Source organism: Mya arenaria, chromosome 7, assembly GCF_026914265.1.
Source record: "Mya arenaria isolate MELC-2E11 chromosome 7, ASM2691426v1".
Lineage (NCBI taxonomy): Eukaryota > Metazoa > Mollusca > Bivalvia > Myida > Myidae > Mya > Mya arenaria.
The window spans coordinates 56,476,842-56,501,284 of record NC_069128.1 but is presented as its reverse complement, the minus strand read 5'-3'; the positions used below and the strand labels follow the sequence as shown (position 1 = coordinate 56,501,284).

General features: G+C 34.2%; 1 protein-coding gene across 1 annotated transcript; it reads right to left on the bottom strand.

Moving 5' to 3' along the window:
* Positions 1 to 367: 367 nt before the first annotated feature.
* On the bottom strand, positions 368 to 13,688 carry LOC128240911 (uncharacterized protein CXorf38 homolog). Its single transcript, XM_052957902.1, has 4 exons — positions 13,576 to 13,688; positions 3,055 to 3,651; positions 2,749 to 2,907; positions 368 to 1,814 (listed from the first exon to the last, which is right to left on the bottom strand). Exons 2-4 carry the CDS (start codon positions 3,601 to 3,603, stop codon positions 1,479 to 1,481), a joined length of 1,044 nt encoding a protein of 347 aa, XP_052813862.1. The 5' UTR covers positions 3,604 to 3,651; positions 13,576 to 13,688; the 3' UTR covers positions 368 to 1,478.
* Positions 13,689 to 24,443: the final 10,755 nt, after the last annotated feature.

Below are 24,443 nucleotides of genomic sequence, written 5' to 3'. Positions count from 1 at the left end.
TTTAAGGCGTGTTCATTGAGTTTTAACAGCATTATTGGGAGTACTATTGTAGCTAAATTTAATTCTTAATACTTAAGTCGGTCGACAATTTCAATGCTATCATCATTTAATGAGCACACAATATCCTCTCTTGTTTCCACTTCTCGTAAATACTTTTTGTTGTTTTATTAAGGTTGATTTTCAAACCCCACTTACGTGAATAATTGAGCTGAGACTGTAAGCTTTAGGGATCTGTAGAAAATTGGGCTGTGTCATCAGAAAAAAGTTTCATATATACGTACAGCCTATCAATATCCTTACTAGTGAGGTAGTTGAAATCTAGGCTATCTCTAATATCGTTAATAAAAAAAAAAAAAACAACAGTGGGGAAAGTGGTTCTCCTTGTTTCACATCAAGTGATAAATCAAGGAAAGACGAAAATGACATGTTGTCTATATCTTCCACACATGATGTAACGTTTCGGTATATATATTTTAACATAATTGACAACTAACTACTAATGCAAGATTGTACTAATTTGTTTCAAATCGCATCATGAAAGACCGTGTCAAACGTCCTTTCATAATCAACACAAGCACAGTAAAGCTTCATGTTGTTTGCCAACACATTTTGTATAATGGAATGTAGAATAAAATACTGTACTACAGTTGTCTCTAAATTCAATCCAATCTGAGCATCATTTATTTTATTATATCTTTCACATCAATTATTTATTCGATTACGTAATGTTAAAGCGACTATTTTAGAAATAATATTCTCAAGTGTTATGTCTCGGTAATTAGAGGAATTTATGTTTATTTTTCTGAATTGAAACAATCACACCTTAAAATCATGAATCGGAGTAGACCCCTCCGTCAAAAATATAGTTAAACATATTTGCAAGATATTGCGAAACAAGGTCTTTATTTTCGATAAACAATCTTCAAAATATTATGTTAATCAGGGCTCTTATGTCCTGACATGTCTTATCAAGCGATGCAAGAAACGTCAATGCATCTTTGTAAATACACTGAAAATCAAACCAATTCTTAAAATAGCCTAAAAAGAGGTATAAAATGTCAGTAAACACGTCCAAGACGGCAGAATACAAATAATGCTTGTGAATTTCTTTGCTCGGTTTATTTTGGTTTAAATAATTAAAAGACTCGCTTTGAACAGCGGATTGATAAGTATTCATGATTAATTCGTTATCTATTTCGGCAATACGTTCAATGTTTCCCGGATAAACTAGGGGTCGTATTAGCATTGCTTAGAAGAGTGAAGAGGAATTACGAGGTAACGCTGTTATTTCTAACTGAAGCAAACAATCATACATATTTTATATTTTAACTTGAGTTTCGAGTAGGTTTTCATATTGATTACAAAAACCATGAGATATTCTCGATCACGGTCTATTCTAGATAACGGATGTTTCCGCAGATACATTAGCGGACTGAGTTTTGCTTACAAACATATGCAAATAGCAGCAAAAGTATATTTTATAATTTTTTATGAACTAAAATGTATAAAACTATCAAACAAAAACTACAGAGGAAGAAATTTCTAAGTCTGCGTATTCTCGATCTGAAAGTTTTTTTTAATTGTAATGAGGCATTCAATACATGCTGTGTCAACTCAGCCTTTTTCTCATCCACAAAATCCCCAATGTCACGTTTGTGTACTTCAACCTTTGCTGCAATTTCCTGTTGAATATCCCGAAGCTTGCTAATCTGGTCAGCATCTGTGGAACATTTTAGATGTTCCAATGAGGTGACTACATCTTTAATAGCACTTAGGACGTCCGTCCTCTCAATATGCAATTGGTCGGTCTCCAACTGCAAAGTTAAGAAGTGTAGTTTTAATAAAACTAAAACTTATTGTCAAAAGCCAATTTAAAGCTTTTTAGTTTTGTCAAAGTAAGCAGAAAGAGATCTTCCTTCAAATGATGTAATCAATAAATCTAGACAAACCTCTAATATTTAAGTGAAGACTAGATAACTGGTTGGTTTGATCAAAGAATCGTAAAGTTCATTGTTTGTAAAATATTCATCCCATGAATACCATAGACCAATCAAAATTATTTGTAAGTGCTTACTAGCCAAGCATTAACCTATGGACCACTAGTCAATGTTTAATACAATTGGTTTCAGTGCATTTCAGCATACGGAAAAAACTAAACATGTGTTTACATATTTTCTAGAGCAACAATTAGCATATGTGCTGTACACTTTATCGGGGGGGGGGGGTTAAAGTTTTATGGGATCACCTAAATATTTCGGTCTAACATGGACACTTTAGGCAATTTGGTAAACCATGCATGGCTAAATAAATGATTGCAGCATTGATGATTGTTTTCTATGTGTGAAATACAAAATGACGTCAAATAATATTACCCTGGAAGACAGATATTTTAAAATATCTTACGTCACGATCGTTTAATTCCGTACTTTCATGCATATGTTTTTCTAATACAAATGTGACGTAACATTACTTCAAATGTTGTATTTCCAGCAAAAGATCAGTGCAGTTTGAGGTGGTCAAGACGTAATAAAAAGGGTGTTTATCCTGTTATCAAAAGACGTTAAATAACAAGTCATTAGGGAGGTATACAAACGTCTTAAACTATTCAAGAATAATAAGAGTAACCATAATTTTTCATTTTTTTGTTAATTTTCTTTTGCAAAATCAAAGCGACTTGAAAGTTCAAAATACTTGCATTGAGATCAATATCAGCATTAGGGTTAACGAGGAAATAGTAACTAATAGTACCTTGTTCAGTTGGTCTACTGCAATTTGAGCATTGGAGTTCGCAGCAAGATGTTGTGGTATTTGAAACAAAGCTCGCATGTCATCAAACCATTGTTTAAGATCATCGTCCGTGACTTCAAGTTTGGATGCATGGCGTACGTTTCGTCCAATGTCACGAACCTAGAAGTGTATATGTTTTTTTTTGTTCTGAAAACTTGGTTTTGTTGTCAGTGAATGGGTTATTTAACGGTGATTTATTCTACCAAAACTTGGTATCAAAGCATATCGGCATCAGTTATATAGTTATGTATTGACATAAACAATTACCTTGGTTGCAACGTTTTCATCGTTCGCTAGGTCAGAGATGTATTGCTCAAAAAGGAGACAGTTGATAAGAACACTGACAACGCCGTTCAAATCGGTATCTTCTGATGTGGTGATCTTGTCATAGCCGTCTGGGGGCATAAATGCTTTCGCCACCTCCCACGCGTTTGAACACCAATCCCGTGCGTTTGTGTTTCGCCAAGAAGGACCCACGGTGTTGTACCGATCAGCAAATCTATGTTCAATAATAATTACTTTTTGAAATCGATTGCACACTTTGTTCGGGCACCGCCGATATATAACACCTTGATGGAACTTGCAGTTTCGTTTATTGCAAACCTTATTGCGAGGGTCACAGGGCACAATTTCTGCCGTTAAACATGAATAACAGTTTTGTCCTGGCGATACCTGACAGTTTTTGAACGTTTCCAAAGTTCTTTCTACAAAAGGTGCAAGTCCACGTTTGGTTATGATCAATCCCATCGATGCCTTCAGCCAGTTGCGATTTTCGTTCCGTTTGAATGATTCGGTGTAATATTCAAAAGCCGCCATGTCTATTTGATATTTGTCTTCAGCACTGTAATGTTACTTTGGCGCCATCTATAAAATAAAATATCCATCTATGAAACATAAGCTTTCTAAAGACATTTTTGGAAACAAATATTCGATTTTTAGTCATGAACGGCATGTATCGATATGTTCTATTGTTTAACATTATGACTGTATGATTTATTCCATTTATATCATTGCTTTAAAGTGAACCGACAATTGAATTAAAGGATGTTATTTTGGAAGAACTAATAATGCTATTTTATTGACGACCATATCGCCAAAGGTGAATTTATTAAACTATTTAGCCTGTTGTTGTGAGTGGCATTAATACTACTGTGTGTAATTGAACTTTGGGCACTTCAATTGTTTGATATATTGAATGATCATGGCTTTCAGTTCGCCCAAACACGACATTGAATTTCAAATCAAGTCCCTCATCTATAAGCCTGTCGATGGACCTCGAACATTAAAAACGACTGAAGTTAGTAGCTACTTCGCATATACGTTGACGTATACACATGAGCTTGTTACTAAATAGTCTGGCTTATAACCCAACAAAGCCTCCGTACACACAATCGGTAGGAATGAACTCATGCTTTTGTGTCATATGACTGAAAAACATTTAGTGACATTTATCCTAAAAGTATTTATTTGTCTTCCGATTTATCAAAAAGGCTACTCCATCCATCAAGCATACAACTGCAGTTTAAAGCTGCACTCTCACAGATTGAACGTTTAGAGAACTTTTTTTTGTTTTGTTTTTTTGTCTTGGAACGAGCCAATTTTTGAAAAACAACAACATGGAAACCAGTTATATACGACTGCTGACAAAAAATAGATCGTAGATTTTTATAATTAAGTTCAAAAATTGATGTTTTATGCATTTTTCTTAAACAGTAAAGGTTTAAGCCATTAAACATTAATTTTCAAACATAAATATGAAAATCTACGTTCTCATTTTTGTCAGCAATCTTATATCCTTAGTTTGCAGATATTTACTGAAAAATTTGCTCTTTCATAAACAAAAATGTTGTAAAAATGGTAAATATGTCAGAGTGCAGCTTTAAAATGTCAGAAAATTTCGAAAGGTCCGGATAGTTTAAACTCCACTAGACTAAGTTTTAAACGTCCAATTATACAGTGACGATGGCGAAAACCAAAATATGATATGTTTACGAATACAGATGTAGACAGTGGATATGGCACCGTTTTAACAAACATTGTGGTATAATATGAGCACTTTTATGATTAAATGATACGCTCAAGTGACATATAATGTGAAACTAGCCTGACTCTTCTGACTCACCATCGGTTTGTATACTAAAATTACAATAAATTAGCATACCATTCAGACTTTGGTATTTAAAAGAAATGTGATATTTTATTGACTTCCTGCTTTATGCACTAAATTACACACATAAAGTAAGGGGTTTTATTATTTGAATTTAAAATTAAGGTAACGGCTTGTTTACAATTTAAAATAAATAACGCATAGAAAATACGGGCTTGTATGCAATACATTGCACGCAGAAAGGGGGTTTTATTAAGTGAATTTGAAAAGAAAAAAGGGGCTTGTGTACAAAATACGCATATAAAGAACGCACTAGTATGCAACGAATTTCTTATAGAAGGTACGGACTTGTATGCAATTTATTACATAAAGAAAGTACGGACTTGTATGCAATTTATTACATAAAGAAAAAATACGGACTTGTATGCAATTTATTACATATAGAAAATAATACGGACTTCTATGCAATTTATTACATATAAAAATATTACGGACTTGTATGCAATTTATTACATATAGAAACAAATACGGTCTTGTATGCAATTTATTACATATAGAAAATAATTCGGACTCGTATGCAATTTATTACATATAGAAAATAATACGGACTCGTGTGCAATTTATTAGATATAGAAAATAATACGGACTTGTATGCAATTTATTACATATAGAAAATATTACGGACTTGTATGCAATTTATTACATATAGAAACAAATACGGACTCGTATGCAATTTATTACATATAGAAAATAATACGGACTCGTATGCAATTTATCACATATAGAAAATAATACGGACTTGTATGCAATTTATTACATATAGAAAATAATACGGACTTGTATGCAATTTATCACATATAGAAAATAATACGGACTTGTATGCAATTTATTACATATAGAAAATATTACGGACTTGTGTGCAATATAGTATGCATATAAAATACAGACTTTTATGCAATAAATTTCACATTGAAAATACGGACCGTTGCGATAAATTACAAATATAATATACGGACATGTATTCAATAAATTACACATAAAAATACTGACTTATATGCAATTAATTACATATAGATAATACAGGCTTGGATGCAATAAACAACGTACAGAAGGAAAGGTTAAGTATGAAAACAACTGCACGTAGAAAGTACGGGGATTTATGCCCAAAAACACACATATAAAGTACGGGCTTGTATGCCATAAATTACACATATAAAGTACGGGGATTTATGCCCAAAAACACACATATAAAGTACGGGCTTGTATGCCATAAATTACACATATAAAGTACGGGCTTTTATGCCCCAAAACACACATATAAAGTACGGGCTTGTATGCCATAAATCACACATATAAAGTACGGGCTTTTATGCCCAAAAACACACATATAAAGTACGGGCTTGTATGCCATAAATCACACATATAAAGTACGTGCTTGTATGCCATAAATTACACATAGAACGGGTTTGTTTGCATTCAATTACACATTGATAGTACCGGCAATTAGTTACACATAGAAAGAATGGGCTTGATAATCATACCTAGTTGTTTTTATACGGTATATATGCATTGTGCTGTTTGTGGAGTTTTGTGCTGTTGTTCCATGTTTCTAGTTTGTGATTTTTTGTTTTTGTGTTCGTTGTCTTTGGCGTTAACCCTGTGCCATTAATATTGAAACTTTTGGCTTCTGAGCTTGGTTTTGTAAATTTTCACATAGGTAATGTATGCAATAAATTACACAGCGAAAATACGGGCTTGTATACAATGCATAGCATTTGAAATCAATGGTTTGTATACAATACATCCCAGAAAATCTACAATAAGTATGTGCTTAGTATGGGCTACCTGAATGGAGTCCGTTGGAAGAGATTTTAAGTTAATGATTTTGATTTCGAAGCATTTTTTTCTTTGATAATGATTGTTTTAATGTATGTGGTATCCGCATGCTTTGTGTATTTAGTTAATTGGCGTGTGGGCTATTGCATTGTCTCTTTGGATACTTTTTTGTTTCGATTTCTTGTCCATGTAGTATTCATTGTATTATTACGATGTACGTACCAATTAAGTAACAAGTAATTTCAGTACAGTACTTATCAGTTTAACTGTCCCTAAGGTTGGTTGAATTGTTGCTAAACATAAAGTTTCTATTGTATTATTAATACAAATATCTCGTATCAGAACATCATAGCCTACGCTGGCAAATATTAAAAATTGACAAATTTAAATCCTTCTATACATCCTTAAATTTCAGCCTTTAGGTTCATATATTTAAATACAAATTTGCTCACGGTTCATACTACCCCAATGCCTGACACTATAATTTTGTTCGTAAAATATCAGTGCACTTGGACTTTAATTGTGATTTGTGAATTAACTTGATATTTATAAATAAAGGTGTGTGCATAAACAATTCAAAAGGAATGTAATTGAAGAAACTATAAGGTGTTTGTAATCTCTCAAACCAAATAATTATTCAAACCGATCGCTAAACTCCAGTGATATCTCGGACAAAATTATGATCTCTGAACCCCCGTGATCTCTAAACCCAAACGACGATATCTCAATCTCAGTGATCTCTGAACCCAAACATTCATCTATAAAGCCAAGTGATCTCTAAACCCAAACGATTATCCCTGAATCACAGTGATATCTATTCCCGAGCACAAATTATCTCTAAACCTGAACGATTATCTCTGAATCACAGTCATATCTTTTCCCGAGCATAGATAATACAAACCCAAACGATTACCCTTCAAACACACCAATGTCTAAACCCGAGCACAGAGACAAGAAAAATGACATCTAAACAGAAACGATAATCTTTTAGTCTGAGTGATCTCTATTCCCGAGCACAGATCTAACAAGCCAACTGATCCCTGAACCCAAACGAAGATTTCTCAGTCTCAGTGATCTCTAAACCCAAACGATTATCTCCCAATCTAAGTGATCTCTAAATTCAAACGATTATCCCTCAATCCCAATGATCTCTTAACCCAAACGATTATCTCTCAATCCCAGTGACCTCTAAAATTAAACGATTATCTTTCAATCTCAGTGATCTCTAAATCCAAACGATTACCTCTCAATCCCAGTGATCTCTTAACCCACACGATTACCTCTCAATCCCAGTGATCTCTAAACCCACACGATTACCTCTCAATCCCAGTGATCTCTTTACCCAAATGATTACCTCTCAATCCCAGTGACCTCTAAAACTAAACGATTATCTTTCAATCTCAGTGATCTCTAAACCCACACGATGATCTCTTAATCCCAGTGATCTCTAAACCCAAACGATTACCTATCAATCATAGTGATCTCTAAACCCAAACGATTACCTCTCAATCCCAGTGATCTCTAAACCCACACGATTATCTCTCAATCCCAGTGATCTCTTAACCCAAACGATTATCTCTCAATCCCAGTGATCTCTAAACCCAAACGATTACCTATCAATCATAGTGATCTCTAAACCCAAACGATTACCTCTCAATCCCAGTGATCTCTAAACCCACACGATTACCTCTCAATCCCAGTGATCTCTAAACCCAAACGATTATCTCTCAATCCCAGTGATCTCTAAACCCAAACGATTATCTCTCAATCCCAGTGATCTCTAAACCCAAACGATTACCTCTCAATCCCGGTGATCTCTTAACCCACACGATTACCTCTCAATCCCAGTGATCTCTAAACCCAAACGATTATCTCTCAATCCCAGTGATCTCTAAACCCACACGATTACCTCTCAATCCCAGTGATCTCTTAACCCAAACGATTATCTCTCAATCCCAGTGACCTCTAAAACTAAACGATTATCTTTCAATCTCAGTGATCTCTAAACCCACACGATGATCTCTTAATCCCAGTGATCTCTAAACCCAAAAAACGATGTTTCTATATCTCAATGACCTCTTAAGCCAAACGATTATCTCTCAATCCCAGTGATCTCTTAACCCCAACGAGTACTGATCAAACAAGCCAACTGATCTCTAAACCAAAACGATTATCTCTCAGTGCGAGTGATATTTAAACCTAAACGATTATCTCTCATTCCCAGTGACATCTATACCAAGACGATCATCTCTCAATCCCAGTAATCTCTCAACCCAAACGAATATCTCTCAATCTCAGTGACCTATAAACCCAAACGATTATCTCTCAATCTCAGTGACCTCTAAACCCAAACGATTATCTCTCAATCTCAGTGCACCTCTAAACCCAAACGATTATCTCTCAATCTCAATGCTCTCTGAACCCAAACGATGATTTCTCAATCTCAGTGACCTATAAACCCAAACGATTATCCCTCGATCCCAGTGACCTCTAAACCCAAACGATTATCTCTCAATTTCAGTGATCTCTTATCCCAAACGATTATCTCTCAATCCCAGTGGCCGCTGTTCCCGAGTACAGATAAAACAAGCAAACTGGTCTCTAAACCCAAACGATTATCTCTCAATGCGAGTGATATTTTAACCCAAACGATTATCTCTCAATCCCAGTGACATCTAAACCCAAACGATCATCTCTCAATCTCAGTGATCTCTAAAACCAAACGATAATCTCTCAATCCAAGTGATCTCTTAACCCAAACCATTATCTCTCAATCTCAGTGATCTCTAAATCCAAATGATTATCTCTCAGCTCGATTGATCTCTAGACCCAAACGATTATCTCTCAATCTCAGTGCTCTCTAAATCCAAATGATTATCTCTCAGCTCGATTGATCTCTAGACCCAAACGATTATCTCTCAATCTCAGTGCTCTCTAAACCCAAACGAGTACTGATCAAACAAGCCAACTGATCTCTAAACCAAAACGATTATCTCTCAATGCGAGTGATATTTAAACCCAAACGATTATCTCTCATTCCCAGTGACATCTAAACCCAAACGATCATCTCTCAATCCCAGTAATCTCTCAGCCCAAACGAATATCTCTCAATCTCAGTGCCCTCTGAAGCCAAACGATTATCTCTCAATCTCAGTGACCTCTAAATCCAAACGATAATCTTTCAATCCCAGTGATCTCTAAACCCATCGATTATCTCTCAATCCCAGTGATCTCTAAACCCATCGATTATCTCTCAAACCCATTGATCTCTAAACCAAAATGATTATCTCTCAATCTCAGTGCTCTCTAAACACAAACGATGATTTCTCAATCTCAGTGACCTCTTAACCCAAACGATTTTCCCTCAATCCCAGTGACCTCTAAACCCCAACGATTATCACTCAATCCCAGTGACCTCTAAACCTAAACGATTATCACTCAATCTCAGTGATATCTAAACCCAAACGATTATTTCTCAATCTCAGTGACCTCTAAACCCGAACGATTATCTTTCAATCCCAGTGATCTCTAAACCCTCTCTCAATCCAAGTGATCTCAATCTAATTGACCTCTAAACCCAAACGATTATCTCTCAATCTCAGTGATCTCTAATCCCAAAAGATTATTTCTCAATCTCAATGACCTCTAAACCCAAACTATTATCTCTCAATCCCAGTGACCGCTGTTCCCGGGTACAGATTAAACAAGCCAACTGGTCTCTAAACCCAAACGATTATCTCTCAATGCGAGTGATATTTAAACCAAAACGATTATCTCTCAATCCCAGTGACATCTAAACCCAAACGATCATCTCTAAATCTCAGTGATCTCTAAAACCAAACGATAATCTCTCAATCCAAGTGATCTCTAAACCCAAACCATTATCTCTCAATCATAGTACTCTCTTAACCCAAACGATTAATCTCAATCCAAGGGATATCTAAACCCAAACGATTATCTCTCAATCATAGTACTCTTTTAACCCAAACGATTAATCTCAATCCAAGGGATATCTAAACCCAAACGATTATCTCTCAATCCCAGTGATCTCTAAAACCAAACGATAATCTCTCAATCCAAGTGATCTCTAAACCCAAACCATTATCTCTCAATCATAGTACTCTCTTAACCCAAACGATTAATCTCAATCCAAGGGATATCTAAACCCAAACGAATATCTCTCAATCCCAGTGATCTCTAAAACCAAACAATTATCTCTCAATCCCAGTGACCTCTATACCTAAACGATTATATCTCAATTCCGGTGACCTCTAACCCCAAACGATTATTTCTCAATCCCAGTGATCTCTAAACCCAAACGATTATCTCTCAATCCCAGTGATCTCTAAACCTAAACGATTATATCTCAATCCCAGTGACCTCTAAACCTAAACGATTATATCTCAATTCCAGTGAACTCTAACCCCAAACGATTATTTCTCAATCCCAGTGACATCTATTCCCGAGCACAGATCTTACAAGCCAAGTGATCTCTAAACCCAAACGATGATTTCTCAATCACAGTGACCTCATTTCCCGAGCACAGATCTAACAAGCCAAGTCATTTCCAAACCCAAACGATGGTCTATCAATCACAGTGACCTCTTCTCCCGAGCACAAATCTTACAAGCCAAGTGAACTCTAAACTCAAACGACGATCTCTGAATCACTGTTATCTCTATTTCCGAGCACAGAACTAACAAGCCAAGAGATCTCTAAGCCTAAACGATGATATTGTATTCTCAGTAATCTCTAAACCCTAGCACAAATCTATCAACACCCGTGGACTCAAATTCTTAAAGATGATCTCTCAATCAAACACTAATATCTTAATCCCTGAGTCTAACGGTCAAATTCGTTTTATAAAAAATGAATACACGTTTCTGTTATGTCTTTAAATATGTACAACTACAGTTAATTCTATTATATCCCTGTGTGTGTTGCTGTTTGATTTGGATGTTGGTGTAGACTAAAATAACAACATTTTTTTTTAAATTAGAAGCAGTAAAATATATAATATATCAACGACTGATACAATACCTATGAAAGCGATGAAGACGTTATTTATCGTATTCCTTAACAGGCAAAAAAATCGATCCAAAGCAAATTTATCGCTTTAGTTTAAAATCCACCGGAAGGCATTTAATAAATTGTATAAAAAAACTACCAAGGCCAATTTTGACAATAACGAATGTTTTAAATGGTAAAATGAACAATTATGCCATTAATTTTTAAGATACACGGTCCCTCTATATATATATCGAATTTCGTAACACGTACATATTAATTTTATTTCTTCAAAGGTAATGCCTGTTTACAGAATAAACCGATTCTAGTTATTACTAGAAGTTTTTAAGGAACTGTCATCTTCGCCATAATTGTATCTGCAGGCCCCAATTTCTCGAAACTTCTTTAGTAATAACCTGTATGATAATCAGAATAAACCATTTTTTATTTCTCTAAATCCATTTTCAGTATGTATTTTGGCTAATTGAAATAAGCGACTTAAGCCTGTTAAGCTTAAGACGTTTCGAGAAATTGGGGCCAGCTTTTTAAGACATAGATGGGTAAGCGTTAAGCGCGATCCATAAACAAATTAAAGCTTGTATTCAAACAGATTTTTATTTAGCCTCTAATTAAACATAACTCGAAGGTCAAACTTTTCACCTATTTAATACACACAAAAGCCTATTGAAATAGGTACACAATTTATCTTGCACATCTGAATAGTTAAACTGAAGAATGAATGTGAAGTTTTCGAAAGAAGATACTTTGCCATGCTCATAAACATTTGAAATGTTGAAGTATCTTAACATTTCTATACTGAGTTTAAAATGATAGAGTAGAATATATTAAGTTTCAACGGATATGAAATGCAATTTGGTATTGTGATTCACACACACACACACACACACACACACACAATACAACTGAAGATTTACCATACATAGCAAAAATAATGACTTTGCCACGACAATCTAAGGATAGCAAACGACAGCAATATAGGTTGTCTATGCCTAACAAATATAATGGCATGAACACGGCACTCTGTATTGAAAACTAAAATAATCATTCCCTTATGATGGACCAAAATATTGCTCAATTTTCGGACATTATTTTTATGAAAGAAACTAATGAAACAAGTCAAGTAGTCGAAAGTTTAAACATAAGCCCCGTTTAATGGCACACGGTCAACGCCAATAAAAAAGTACACAAAACCAAACAATCACAAACCAGAAGCATTGAACAACAGCACAAATATATACATATATAATATATAAAAGTAGGGGTGTTTATCAAGGAATGTTAGGGTAAATCTGATCATAGTATCAAATTCATACAAATACAAAACATACTTGTTATGCTGATAATTTAAAATGCATCAACATTCTGTTCGGTTTTAATTGGTGTTAAACGCCTTAAATAACCTAATACCTAATGATATTTAATTCAATGAAAACGCTACTTTTGGCGACACTGCATAGCCAGATTTATTGTCATGACTTCCTGTTAGCGTCGATGCTGTTGCTTCATACTTAGAATCATAATTACACATATAATCAGTCTTATACATTTTTTGCACTTTGTCACCTTTTCAATTTGTGTACATCTCATTCTATAATTATTGTTCATGTTCAAGGCTTACGTGTCGTTGATATTTCAAATGTAAACAAATCTTGAATTGACTAATGGAAAATGATTATTGAGTTTTATAATTGATCCATCTACAATTTGAAACAAAACAAAACACACAATAAAATCACATTAGCTATATAACAATATAGAGACCTTAAATAAGTAACGTAATTACATATTTAACACGATTACATGCAAATTAAACAAACCTTTCAAGGTAGTCCCAAACTAAGCACGTCTATTAAACACGTGTTTATACATATGCTCCTTTTCACAGCTTAATTCAAACTATTATACTGCCGAATATGCGTCAGTTTGTAATCTGATATGCAAAATATTCATGGAGGGTATATTAAGTTCAGGATTACATCTACTTCAAAAGCTCATAAACTCAAACCCTTCATTCAAGCTAAACTCATATATTTTACATAGCGAAGATACATTCGACTTACATTGTTTTTGTTTGAGAAACAAAAACGTACAATCCATAGGCATGTCAATATTGCAGTCAACATTCACGAACATAATATAATAGCTAACATTTCGATTGTTTGGACGGTTGTAAAAGCTGTATAAGTATATCTTGCATGTCTTGGCAAAACAAACATTAAACACAGTTTGATAACATGTTTGTTTCTCTGTCCTGTATTACATATTGCTCGTTTCAAACTCTTGGATCATCTAACCACGGTATGCCACTTTAATTAGACCTTTAACTTTTCAGAACATATGGCTAATTTATACAACGAGAACAAATTATAAATATTGTTTAAAAATTCGTATACGTACTCAACGTAGTTGTCCTTATTATCAGTTAAGGGTATTAATTGTAAATAGTTGATGTCAAATTGGCCATATAACTCATATTTACTGCAATTTAATTATAACTACAGCGACATATTTAATTTATTGACGGCGGAAACCAGGAACACATTTACCGTTATGATATTATATTGTGTAAATAATCAGTTTCCACATCAGTCAGACTCTCATTCCTTATAATATTCCTTATTTAATATCACAACATACATTTCGTTTGTCTACAGTTATGCTTATCAATCATTTTTTGTTACCATTACTTAGTGATATGAAGCCCATAAATTGTCGTTACAATTAATCGTATTCTACATGCATATAAACCGTTTTTGTTTTCATAATAACAAATGTTATACATATATCACGTTATTTGCGACATTTTCTATATCGATATATTTATCAATTGCTGAAATCTTGTATAATTGAATTTAGGATAAAAAAAATCCAGGGCATTAGTTTTACTCGTTCTTCTTTCCATTGATTAGGCCAATTGTTGATAACTCATCTAAATTCCCCAGCGTTGTACAATTCATCCTTGTTATGATAATATTATGTGCTATAACATTAAGATAATACACACAACTATCAAACGTTGTACTTGTCATCGCGCTATTCTCTAATTATAATCAGTATAAAGTGCGGTTCTGACTAAACTCCGTAATATACATCCTTACTCGATGTTTAAGAGTTTCATGTGGTTTCTACTAAAATTGGTTTGACCTTGTCCTTCGCCATCAGTATTATCCCGGTTTTAATTATTGCACTCGCATGTAAAAACTCTGAAAGAACATTATTGTTTTTTGCAATAACTTCTTTCATTTCCGAATAAAACAGCTCAGATTTTAGTATTGTAGTTTTACCGGATGGTTATTTTGTAATGGAACGGAGCTCGCACAACAATTGACGACATTTCCAACCTGTATTGCATCAATTATTTAATCCAAACGCATGTTTTATCTGCATTTAGCTATTCGCTCGTCACAAAACGCCGCACATAATGCCAGTTTTAACTGAAAAATTGTACGAGGTCATACATTCGCGATATATTTCTCCTTAAGTGGCTGTTCGGAAGTAAAAACAGAATAGATCCAAGTAAAACCAAAAAGTTACGTAGAGCATACAAATCAACGTGTTTACATAATAATTCAGTTGAATGGAACAAACTGTATTGCATTTGTTTTGGTTTGAAGATATTCATGTATTGCATACATGGGCAGACATATATATATATATATATATATATATATATATATATATATACATACATATATATACATATATATATATACATATATATATATACATATATATACACATATATATATACATATATATACACATATATATATATATATATATATACTCCGTGGACGAATATATACCATAACGCATTCCTTAACCGGTTTAATGCCTTTATTCGCTAATTATTGCGAATTATGTTTGGACTACTTTGTTGTTTCCATGGAATCGCACACACTTTAGTGGTAAACTTTGAAATATATGTGAGGTTGACTAATCATAAACTAGTTTATACTAACCAAGTAAATTTCCGTTTTGCTGTCTGTCCTAAGGCGTTCATCTAAACATGTATGACGATATTTCTGTGCATACGAAGCTGTGTGTCTCTTTTTAAGTGTCGTTTAGGTCTTATCGCTTATGCCTGGAAGATCTTGGTTACTTGACTTGCGTCGTAGTTTCCCTTGTAGTTATAGTATTGATTTATGTTATATTTGTGCCCTATGAAAGACTCAGCTATGAATAACTGATACGCAACAACTTTTCCAGAGAAATTAGAAGACGATGCGTTATTTCATGTTTTTTTTTTTTTGTTATTTATCGAAGTAGACACAATCGAAACCCAAGGAAATATTCATACAGCTACAATATAAATTACAGAGATAATTAATGTATCCACAATGGAAATGAAATCAAGAATAATTGCATCCATAAAAGAAACCCCAGCACAGCAGGAATCTAAGCCGCCAAATAATAAACCAATAATCCTAGCAGCAACATTGCAAACAACAGCAGATATTTGAGCATCCACAAAAAGACATTATAAAAGCAGCCACAACAGAAACAAGAAGAGAAAGAAAGCCACATTTGAAACCATAGCAAAAATCCCGGTAGCAACAACAGAAAACAAACTTGAAGAATCACAGCAGCAAGAATATAAACATAAGGAGAAATTCCAATAGCCGCAATTGAAACCACATAAAGAAAGCAAGAAGCGCACAATATGAAATATAAGAAGAACCTCTGTAGCCTCAATAGCAACAAGAGGAAAAATGCAAACAGTCACCACAATTGAAACCACATGAAAAACCCAGCAATCACAACATAAACAATATGGAGAATTACAGCAGTCACAATATAAACAAAAGGAGAAAGTCCATCAACAACAATAGAATCCACATAAAGAATGCAAGCAACCAAAATTAAAAAAAAAAACGTGTTTCAAAGTTCTACTAACACAAATAGTGAGCTTAGCTTAATTAGTTTATTAGACTCTTATGATGTTTAGAGAAATAAGAGATAGATGTATCTCAATGCAAATTAATAATGTTTCATTATGTGCGTTTTTGTCTTTGAGTAAATCTTAAAGAAATAAGTTAGTTTAAGAGTGGCTTAAATAAGATAAGGGCAAGTGGTAGTTGACAAATATCTGAATGTCATGGGAGGACGAATTCCCCCAATAAATGCTGTACAAATAGCGTGTCCTGTCACAATTGTTCATCCGTTGATTGGCAGGAAATTAAATCCCGAAGCCATCTCGTATGCATAACAGAATCTCATATGAATCTCATACATTAATATCGTAACTTCAAGATGTACGTCAGTTAGTAAAAGACACGGGAGTAAACTATAATGAAATAAAGGCAACAATTATATCGTTTTATCATTACAAACTTTGCACTATTCATTTATGTCTTAAATTAAAATTTTCTTTAAAACAAAAAATGATCTATATTTTTGTAATTTTATTATGAAATCAAACACCCCAATTTGAATAAAGATTGAGCAATTACATGATGTTGCTTGTTTAAACAGAGTTGTCTTTAGCTTGGAATGTGTTGCTATCTATCTTCAAGGTAATGTACTCATAGTCGAAGACTATAAACACAATATTTAAACATAGTCTGCATGGTGCGAAGTTCTAGTAACATTGGCATACTATTCTAACGTTTTATTCTACTTCTAGACGGGAAAAGTAAAAGAAAATCCTCAAAAGTTGCTGAATTAAAATCTGTATGATTATAAATATGAATAGAAATGTATAAAACGTTTGGAGCTATTATATGCAATGATTAAAAATCAGGGATGTTAGGACATAGGCAAAGGTTAAACACGAAATTAAAATTCTAACCCACATGGCGTTCTTGATTTGATCTTGATTAGATTCAGAAGTCTATTTAAAATAATTGTAAATACAGCGTCAAGTATTCATCAAGTTCTTTATTTTGAACGCGTGCTTTCCTTTTGAACTATATTGTTGACTTTGGTCGCTTGCTTCATTCTCAAGAAAAAATATTTTTCACTATAACATTTGCCCGATGAGAAGAGTTTGACTATCACTAATATTAACACTTTCTCGTATTATAGTTCTTCTTTCCCTGAACGAAGTGTTACCATTTATTGAAACTTAAGAGTACCTGCCGTGGGCTGTACATTTGCATTGAAAGAATTGTCCTGACAGTTTGGATCTCTAATCATTGAAGTACTTGGGATTTACCTTTTCGTTTTTTATTATTATTTGTTTTATTGATAAGTTTCCTCAAGTTAATGCATACTTTGATAAGATTTACCTTTTGCGTTTTATCTTGATTAAGAATTGTTGGGATAAGAGTGAGGTTTTTGCACATAAACTGGTTTAAACCCCCAGTAAATTTACATTTTACTGACCGTTCCAAGGCGGTACCTAACAATTCTTGATAAACATACCAATTATATATATATATATATATATATATATATATATATATATATATATATATATATATATATATATATATATATATATATATATATATATAGTATTTATGCACTGTGCTGTTTGTAGAGTTTTGTGCTGTTCTATGTTTCTTGTTTGTGATTTTGTGTTCTATGTCTTTGGCGTTTGCCCATTGCCACCAAACCGGGTTTATGTTTAAACGTTTTGCTACTGAGCATGTTTCTGTAGCTTTTTGCATATATACTGAAAGCAACGGGAATATAATCAAATATGTAAAAATGATCATGGTAAATGAAATGGATTATTCAGTCTGCCAACGAGTTATTTCATATAATTAATCTGGTACTGAAGCATCTATCAAGTCACCGTTTGTAAATACTAATATATTGAATAGACATCATACCACTGCAATTTCATTATTATCATATTAGTTGTATACTACCTTTTTGTACTGTTATTGTATTCATACATTTTAATCAATATATCACTTATTCCTGTATTTTTTTGTATCGACCTATTTATCAGTTATCGAAATATTGAACAATTAATTTCAGATTAAAAAGATTTTCAGAGCAGTGGTCTCATGCGTTTTTCACGTCTTTGATTGGGCCAAGTTGATAACAATTGTTCCTCGCAGCGTTGTTAAAAGCATCGTTTTTAACTTAAAAAACTATTTAATGGTGTTATAGCACAATGACACTAAAACTGTTAGCTAAAAATATGTAAGATTCATCGGATTTCACAGGTGTTTCTATGATAATTCCAGAGGAGATTAGATTCGAAAGTTAACAACGACGACATAAGCACTGTTGTTACCTTTAACAAAGTACTGAACAATCGGCTCAAAAGAAAAGAGAGTGGACACTTCCAGTGTTCGGGATTTAAACAAATGTCATGATAAGCTAACAGAGCCAGACTTAACACACACAGAGCAAGAGACAAATAAGTATACAACAAAACATTATAAAATTATCAAACATTGTGTGTCATCACGCTTTTCAATATTTATAATCTGTTTTGACTATACTCCATTATATCCAGCCTTACTCGATGTTTTAGAGTTGCATGTGGTTTATTTTAGTAAATCATGTTTGTTTGTGTCCTTCGTCCTCAGTATAAACCCGATTTTAAACAATGCATTTTCATGTGCAAACTCTGAAAGATCATTATTGGCTTTTGTAATAATTTCTTTCACCTCTGATTTAAACTGTTCAAGCTGTTGTATTGTAGTTTTATCGGATAGATATTTCGTAATGGAACGGAGTTCGGACGACAATAGTCGTTATTTCCAACCTGTATTGCATCATTCAATCTAAACGCATGTTTTATCTTCATTTAGCCTTTAGCTCGTCACAAAACGCCGCACTTAATGTCAGTTTTAACTGACAAATTGTACGTGGTCAAACATTCGCGATATATTCTACCTTAAGTGGCTGTTCGGAGGCAAAAACAGAATAGATCAAAGTAAAACCAAAAAGTTATGTAGAGCATACGAATTGTGGCGAAGCAAACACCTCTATCATTTTAATTTATTGAACTGTAAAATTCAACTTCGACTTTCCATATCGATATTTATTTTCCTTTTAATTAGAATAAATTAACAAAGAAGAAGAATCACTTTTCAAACTTTTAATTCTTTGTTGCAAGTTTGACATCCAAAAGTGATCTAAATAATATCCAGTAGAAAAAGATTCCAAAAAAACACTACTTTATATACGAAACAGAGCACCGTTAAAAACGGTGCAAATATGCATGAGTGAAAACGTGACAGTTTATTCTCCATTCTTCATGAACAGCACCGTTAAAAAAGGCGGGACAATTAAAACGGCATGCGCTAGTAATGGCGGTCGTGATTTATTTCGGGAGTCAGTGAATCTAAATAAATAGGTAATATAGTAGTTATCACAGACATTTGGAACCAAGAAAATATCTCTAGACCGTGGTAGACCCACCAGGGAGGAGAGGAGAGAAAAGGACGGGGAGTAAGGGTTTGGAAATGTACTTTTGAAATGGCCCTTTATTCACCACCTGCCACTTTTTCCTAATCCAAGATGGCAGATCTATTAGCTAGACCACTCCGAATTCACACTCGAGGTCTTAAAAAACTGTCACACGAAGAAGTGCTCAAGTCATTAAAACACACAATCGATGAAAAATATATTCAGGCGATTCAAATAACCGAACGCAGTTGTATAATAACGATGAATAACAAGGAGGCAAAAGTGTCTACACTTATATTTCCGACTGAGTTAACAAGAAAGACATTTTATGCTTTCATATTCGGACAGTGTTATAACAAATGTTACTTTAAAGGATGCCCCCTACGAAATGCAGGATACCCCCAAAGCCACCACTATGAATCAGTTTGGTGATGTCATCGATGGAAGCTTAGTGAGAGGTAAAATAGAAAACACACAAACATCTCAAATGGTACAAGATACTGAACTGTATTCCGATTCTTCCTCCAAGCATTGAAATAGGAGAATTCAAAATTAAACTATTTGCTGACAATGACCGCACAAGGTGTAACAAATTTCAGAAAACTGACCACACGTATTTAAGTGCCAGGACAGGTTTCAACGACCGAGGCAATCATAATCAGAGGCAGTGCGGCTAAAGAGTATAAAAGTATGTTTTAACTGCAAAGAAAACGACCATCTGTGCAAAGACTGCCCCTGCGACGTTATATGTCACTACTGTAAAGAGGAAGGGCATACAAAGGCAGAATGTCCTATGGAAATATACGGCAACTATGCTGCCGAGATGGAAGCCAGCGCTCCCTCAATGTAAGTGGTTGTTCGAACAGCAGTGATGACGATTCTACGGTGGATATCCCCGTACCGGCGAGCAACCCGCAGCCATCGGTTAAAGAGCCTTCCCCGCTGGAAGTGACGTCACAACCCATTAGTGCGGGTAAATCTAAAGTGCACATTATTCTCGGCGACTCCAATTACGCTCGAATACACGTGAAGGATTCAGATATAAGAAACGTTTCTTTTTCTGGTAAATCAATAACGTTTTTAGAGAGCTTGATTTCAAAGGTGATAATTGGAGACAATGAAGCTGTGGCATCGGTAGTCATCCACCTCGGCACAAATGACATGCGCAAAAGAAGCAGCTACGATATCATCATAGACACTAACCGCGCATTGATCACCGTCGCCGAAACGTGGCCGGACGTCCCAAGTATTCAAGTATTCTGCCGCGTGAAAGCACGAATCTTTTTGTGAAAAAAATTAACTCTGCTGCTAAACTGATTAACACGAACATTCTTAGACTGTATCAGTCAAAAAATAGGGATCCCACAGGTGTTCATGTTTCCGACGAGGGCGCGGATGAGCTAAACGCTAACTTTCTGGCTTTCGTATTTGATGGCGAATCAGACGAACTTGTATAGGTTTCGCCCACTCCCGGCATTGGGAGAAAGCGGGGCAGGGGAAGCAACCCCTCCACACCGCCGTCGGCAAACCGGCTGCAAAAACAAGGCAGATCAGATATTTGCAAATAGTGGCTTTGTATCATTTTAAAACTGTAAACAATATTTAAAAACTAAAATAAATACTAGTATATATAAATAAAATGTTCAAGGTAGTTTCCCAAAACGTGAATAGATTACGAAATAACTTAAAACGAACTGCAGTATTTAATTGGATCAAAGACAATGACTACAATTATGCGCTCTTACAAGAGAAACGTTGTAGCACTGACTTTGAGGCTAAAATTTGGAGCTCTCAGTGGAACGGAAACGCTTTCAGGAATAATGAAGATAGTAACTCTAAAGGCGTAGCTATTCTGGTTAACAAAAAGGTGTCTATATGTATGTATTTGTATGTATTTCTTTAGACCTTGCGGTCAAGGAAAACCCGTGAGAGTGCACTCAGTTATTTCCAACGGAGTCCTTTGCTTTTGTTGAAGAGACAGCACGCTGAAGAGACAGTGGTGGGATACAAGGAAGTCCGGGTGCGATACCCTAGCTTTTTTTCGAAGTGACCCCTTGGTTCTAAAGCACCGATATACGGGGTACAACTTTTCTGGGTTAAACCAGTAACCCAAGCACTACCCTTTAAATGCCAAGCGCCAGGCAAGGGAGCTACTTGTACCAATTTTTAACGTCTTTTGGTATGACGCGGCCAGAGATCGAACCCACGACCTCCCGCACCGTAGGCGGACGCTTAACCACTAGGCCACGGAGACGGTCATATGTGTGTGTGGAAAATATATCACATATGATTAAGAGTAGTTTTCTAACAATTAATATTAATGTAGAAGCAGACAAAACATTCACCCTTTCAAATGTATATGCACCGAATAATACGGTGGATAAAAATATTTTTTCACTGAAATTAATAGAGTACTTAAAGAAATACAAAATGAAAAACATATCATTGGGGGAGATTTCAATTGTACACAAAATGTAACGTTAGACAGGAAAACTGTATCCATAGACATTAAACAAGATAAAAGCCTACCTTCTATGAATCAAATAATGTTTGATAATGAGTTAAAAGATATATGGCAAAGGCGGCATCCAAAAACTAAAATGTACACATTTAATAGAAACAAATCATACTCGCGAATTCATTAAATTTTAACATCTGAATCCATAGGTAATGAAATAGACAGTTTTACAATAGAACATTTTTACAGATCATGATGCTATTTCAATCAAATTAGTAATGGAAACTGATACAAGAGGGCCGGGCTTATGGCAATGAACACTAGTATTCATGAAAATCCTGAATATGTTAAACGTTAAACTTTTTTGGAAAGGATGGACGGAACAAAAATGCAACTTTTCAACACTAACATTATGTTGGGAAATTGCACAGATAAGAATTAAAGAAATATCAATAGACTCCTGTAAAGAACTTAATAAAAAAAAACTGGCATCAAGCAGTCAGAAAAAACAATGGAACAGTTAAAGCAAAAACAGCTGAAATACAATTGTTATCAGAACAAAGATCACTATAAAAATCAGGCAAAGGCCAAGGGCTAAATGAAAAAGAAAATGAAAAATCAACAGCTTATTTCTTTAACTTGGAAAAAATAAGGGGGAAATAATTATAGTCAAAATTAAAGAAAGTATTTCAAAATATACTACATGAGCAAAAAGGTTTTATAAAAAAAATCAGCTGGCATTGACATGCAAGCAGCAACAGAACTTGAAACAAATGTAAATAGATCATTGGAGTATAATGATAGCAATAATCTGGAATATAATCTAAACATAAAAGGACTAGAACATTCAGTATTTGATTTTAAGAAATCAAAATCTCTAGGAATAGATGGAATACCGGCAGAATGGTACCATAAATTTTGGTATATAATTAAACATGACTTTGTAGAACTAACAACTGAAATTTTGTCCACAAACAAATTGTGTGATACACAGTATAAAGGAGTACTGACATTAATTTACAAAAATGGAGACCGAGGGGATCTAAGAAAAACTGGCGCAAATTAAACATTATGTGCGCTGATTACAAAATAATCGCAAAAGCTCTTTAAACCAAATTAAACCCATTTTATCAAAGATAATACATTCTGACCAAAAAGGGTATGTTGAAGGAAGGAACATTAATGAAGCAAACAGATACGTACAAGATCTAATAGAATATACAGATTAAAATAAATATGAAGGCTTAATAATATTTTTGGATCAGACCAAAGCCTTCGACAGATGTGAATTGCCATGAAAAATTTGGATTTTGGCCTAAATTCAGAGGATGAATTACAATGCTCCTCAATCACGCAAAAATAGCAATCCAAACAAATGGTTTTGTTTCAGATTGATTTCCCATATCACGCTCCATTAAACAAGGGTGTCCAGTAGCACCGTATTTGTATTTAATTCAGGCCGAGCAAATTGCATGCCGTATGAGAAGCAATATAAATATAAATGGCATAAGCATGCCCGATTATAATGGTAAAATACAAAAAAGCAAAGGTAAATCAATATGTTGATGATACGCAGCTATTCGCTTGAAATAAAAGTTCATTACCATATATCTTTCAAGACATAAGCCTGTATGAAAAGGTGCAAAAATGAATAAAAATAAAACCATAGGATTATTCATCGGAAAATTAAAAGATGAAGTTCCAAACTTTAAAGAAATAACTTGAACCAAACAATTTGTAAAAACTCAGGGGATTTGTCATGGATATGATATAGATGATAATGACATTTGGCGTAAACAAACTAAATAAAATAAAATCTTGTTTACAAGTATGGAAGTCAAGAGAGCTAACTATACAAGACACAATACTTCATGTCAAAACATATATCTTTTCAGAAATAAACTTTGAAGT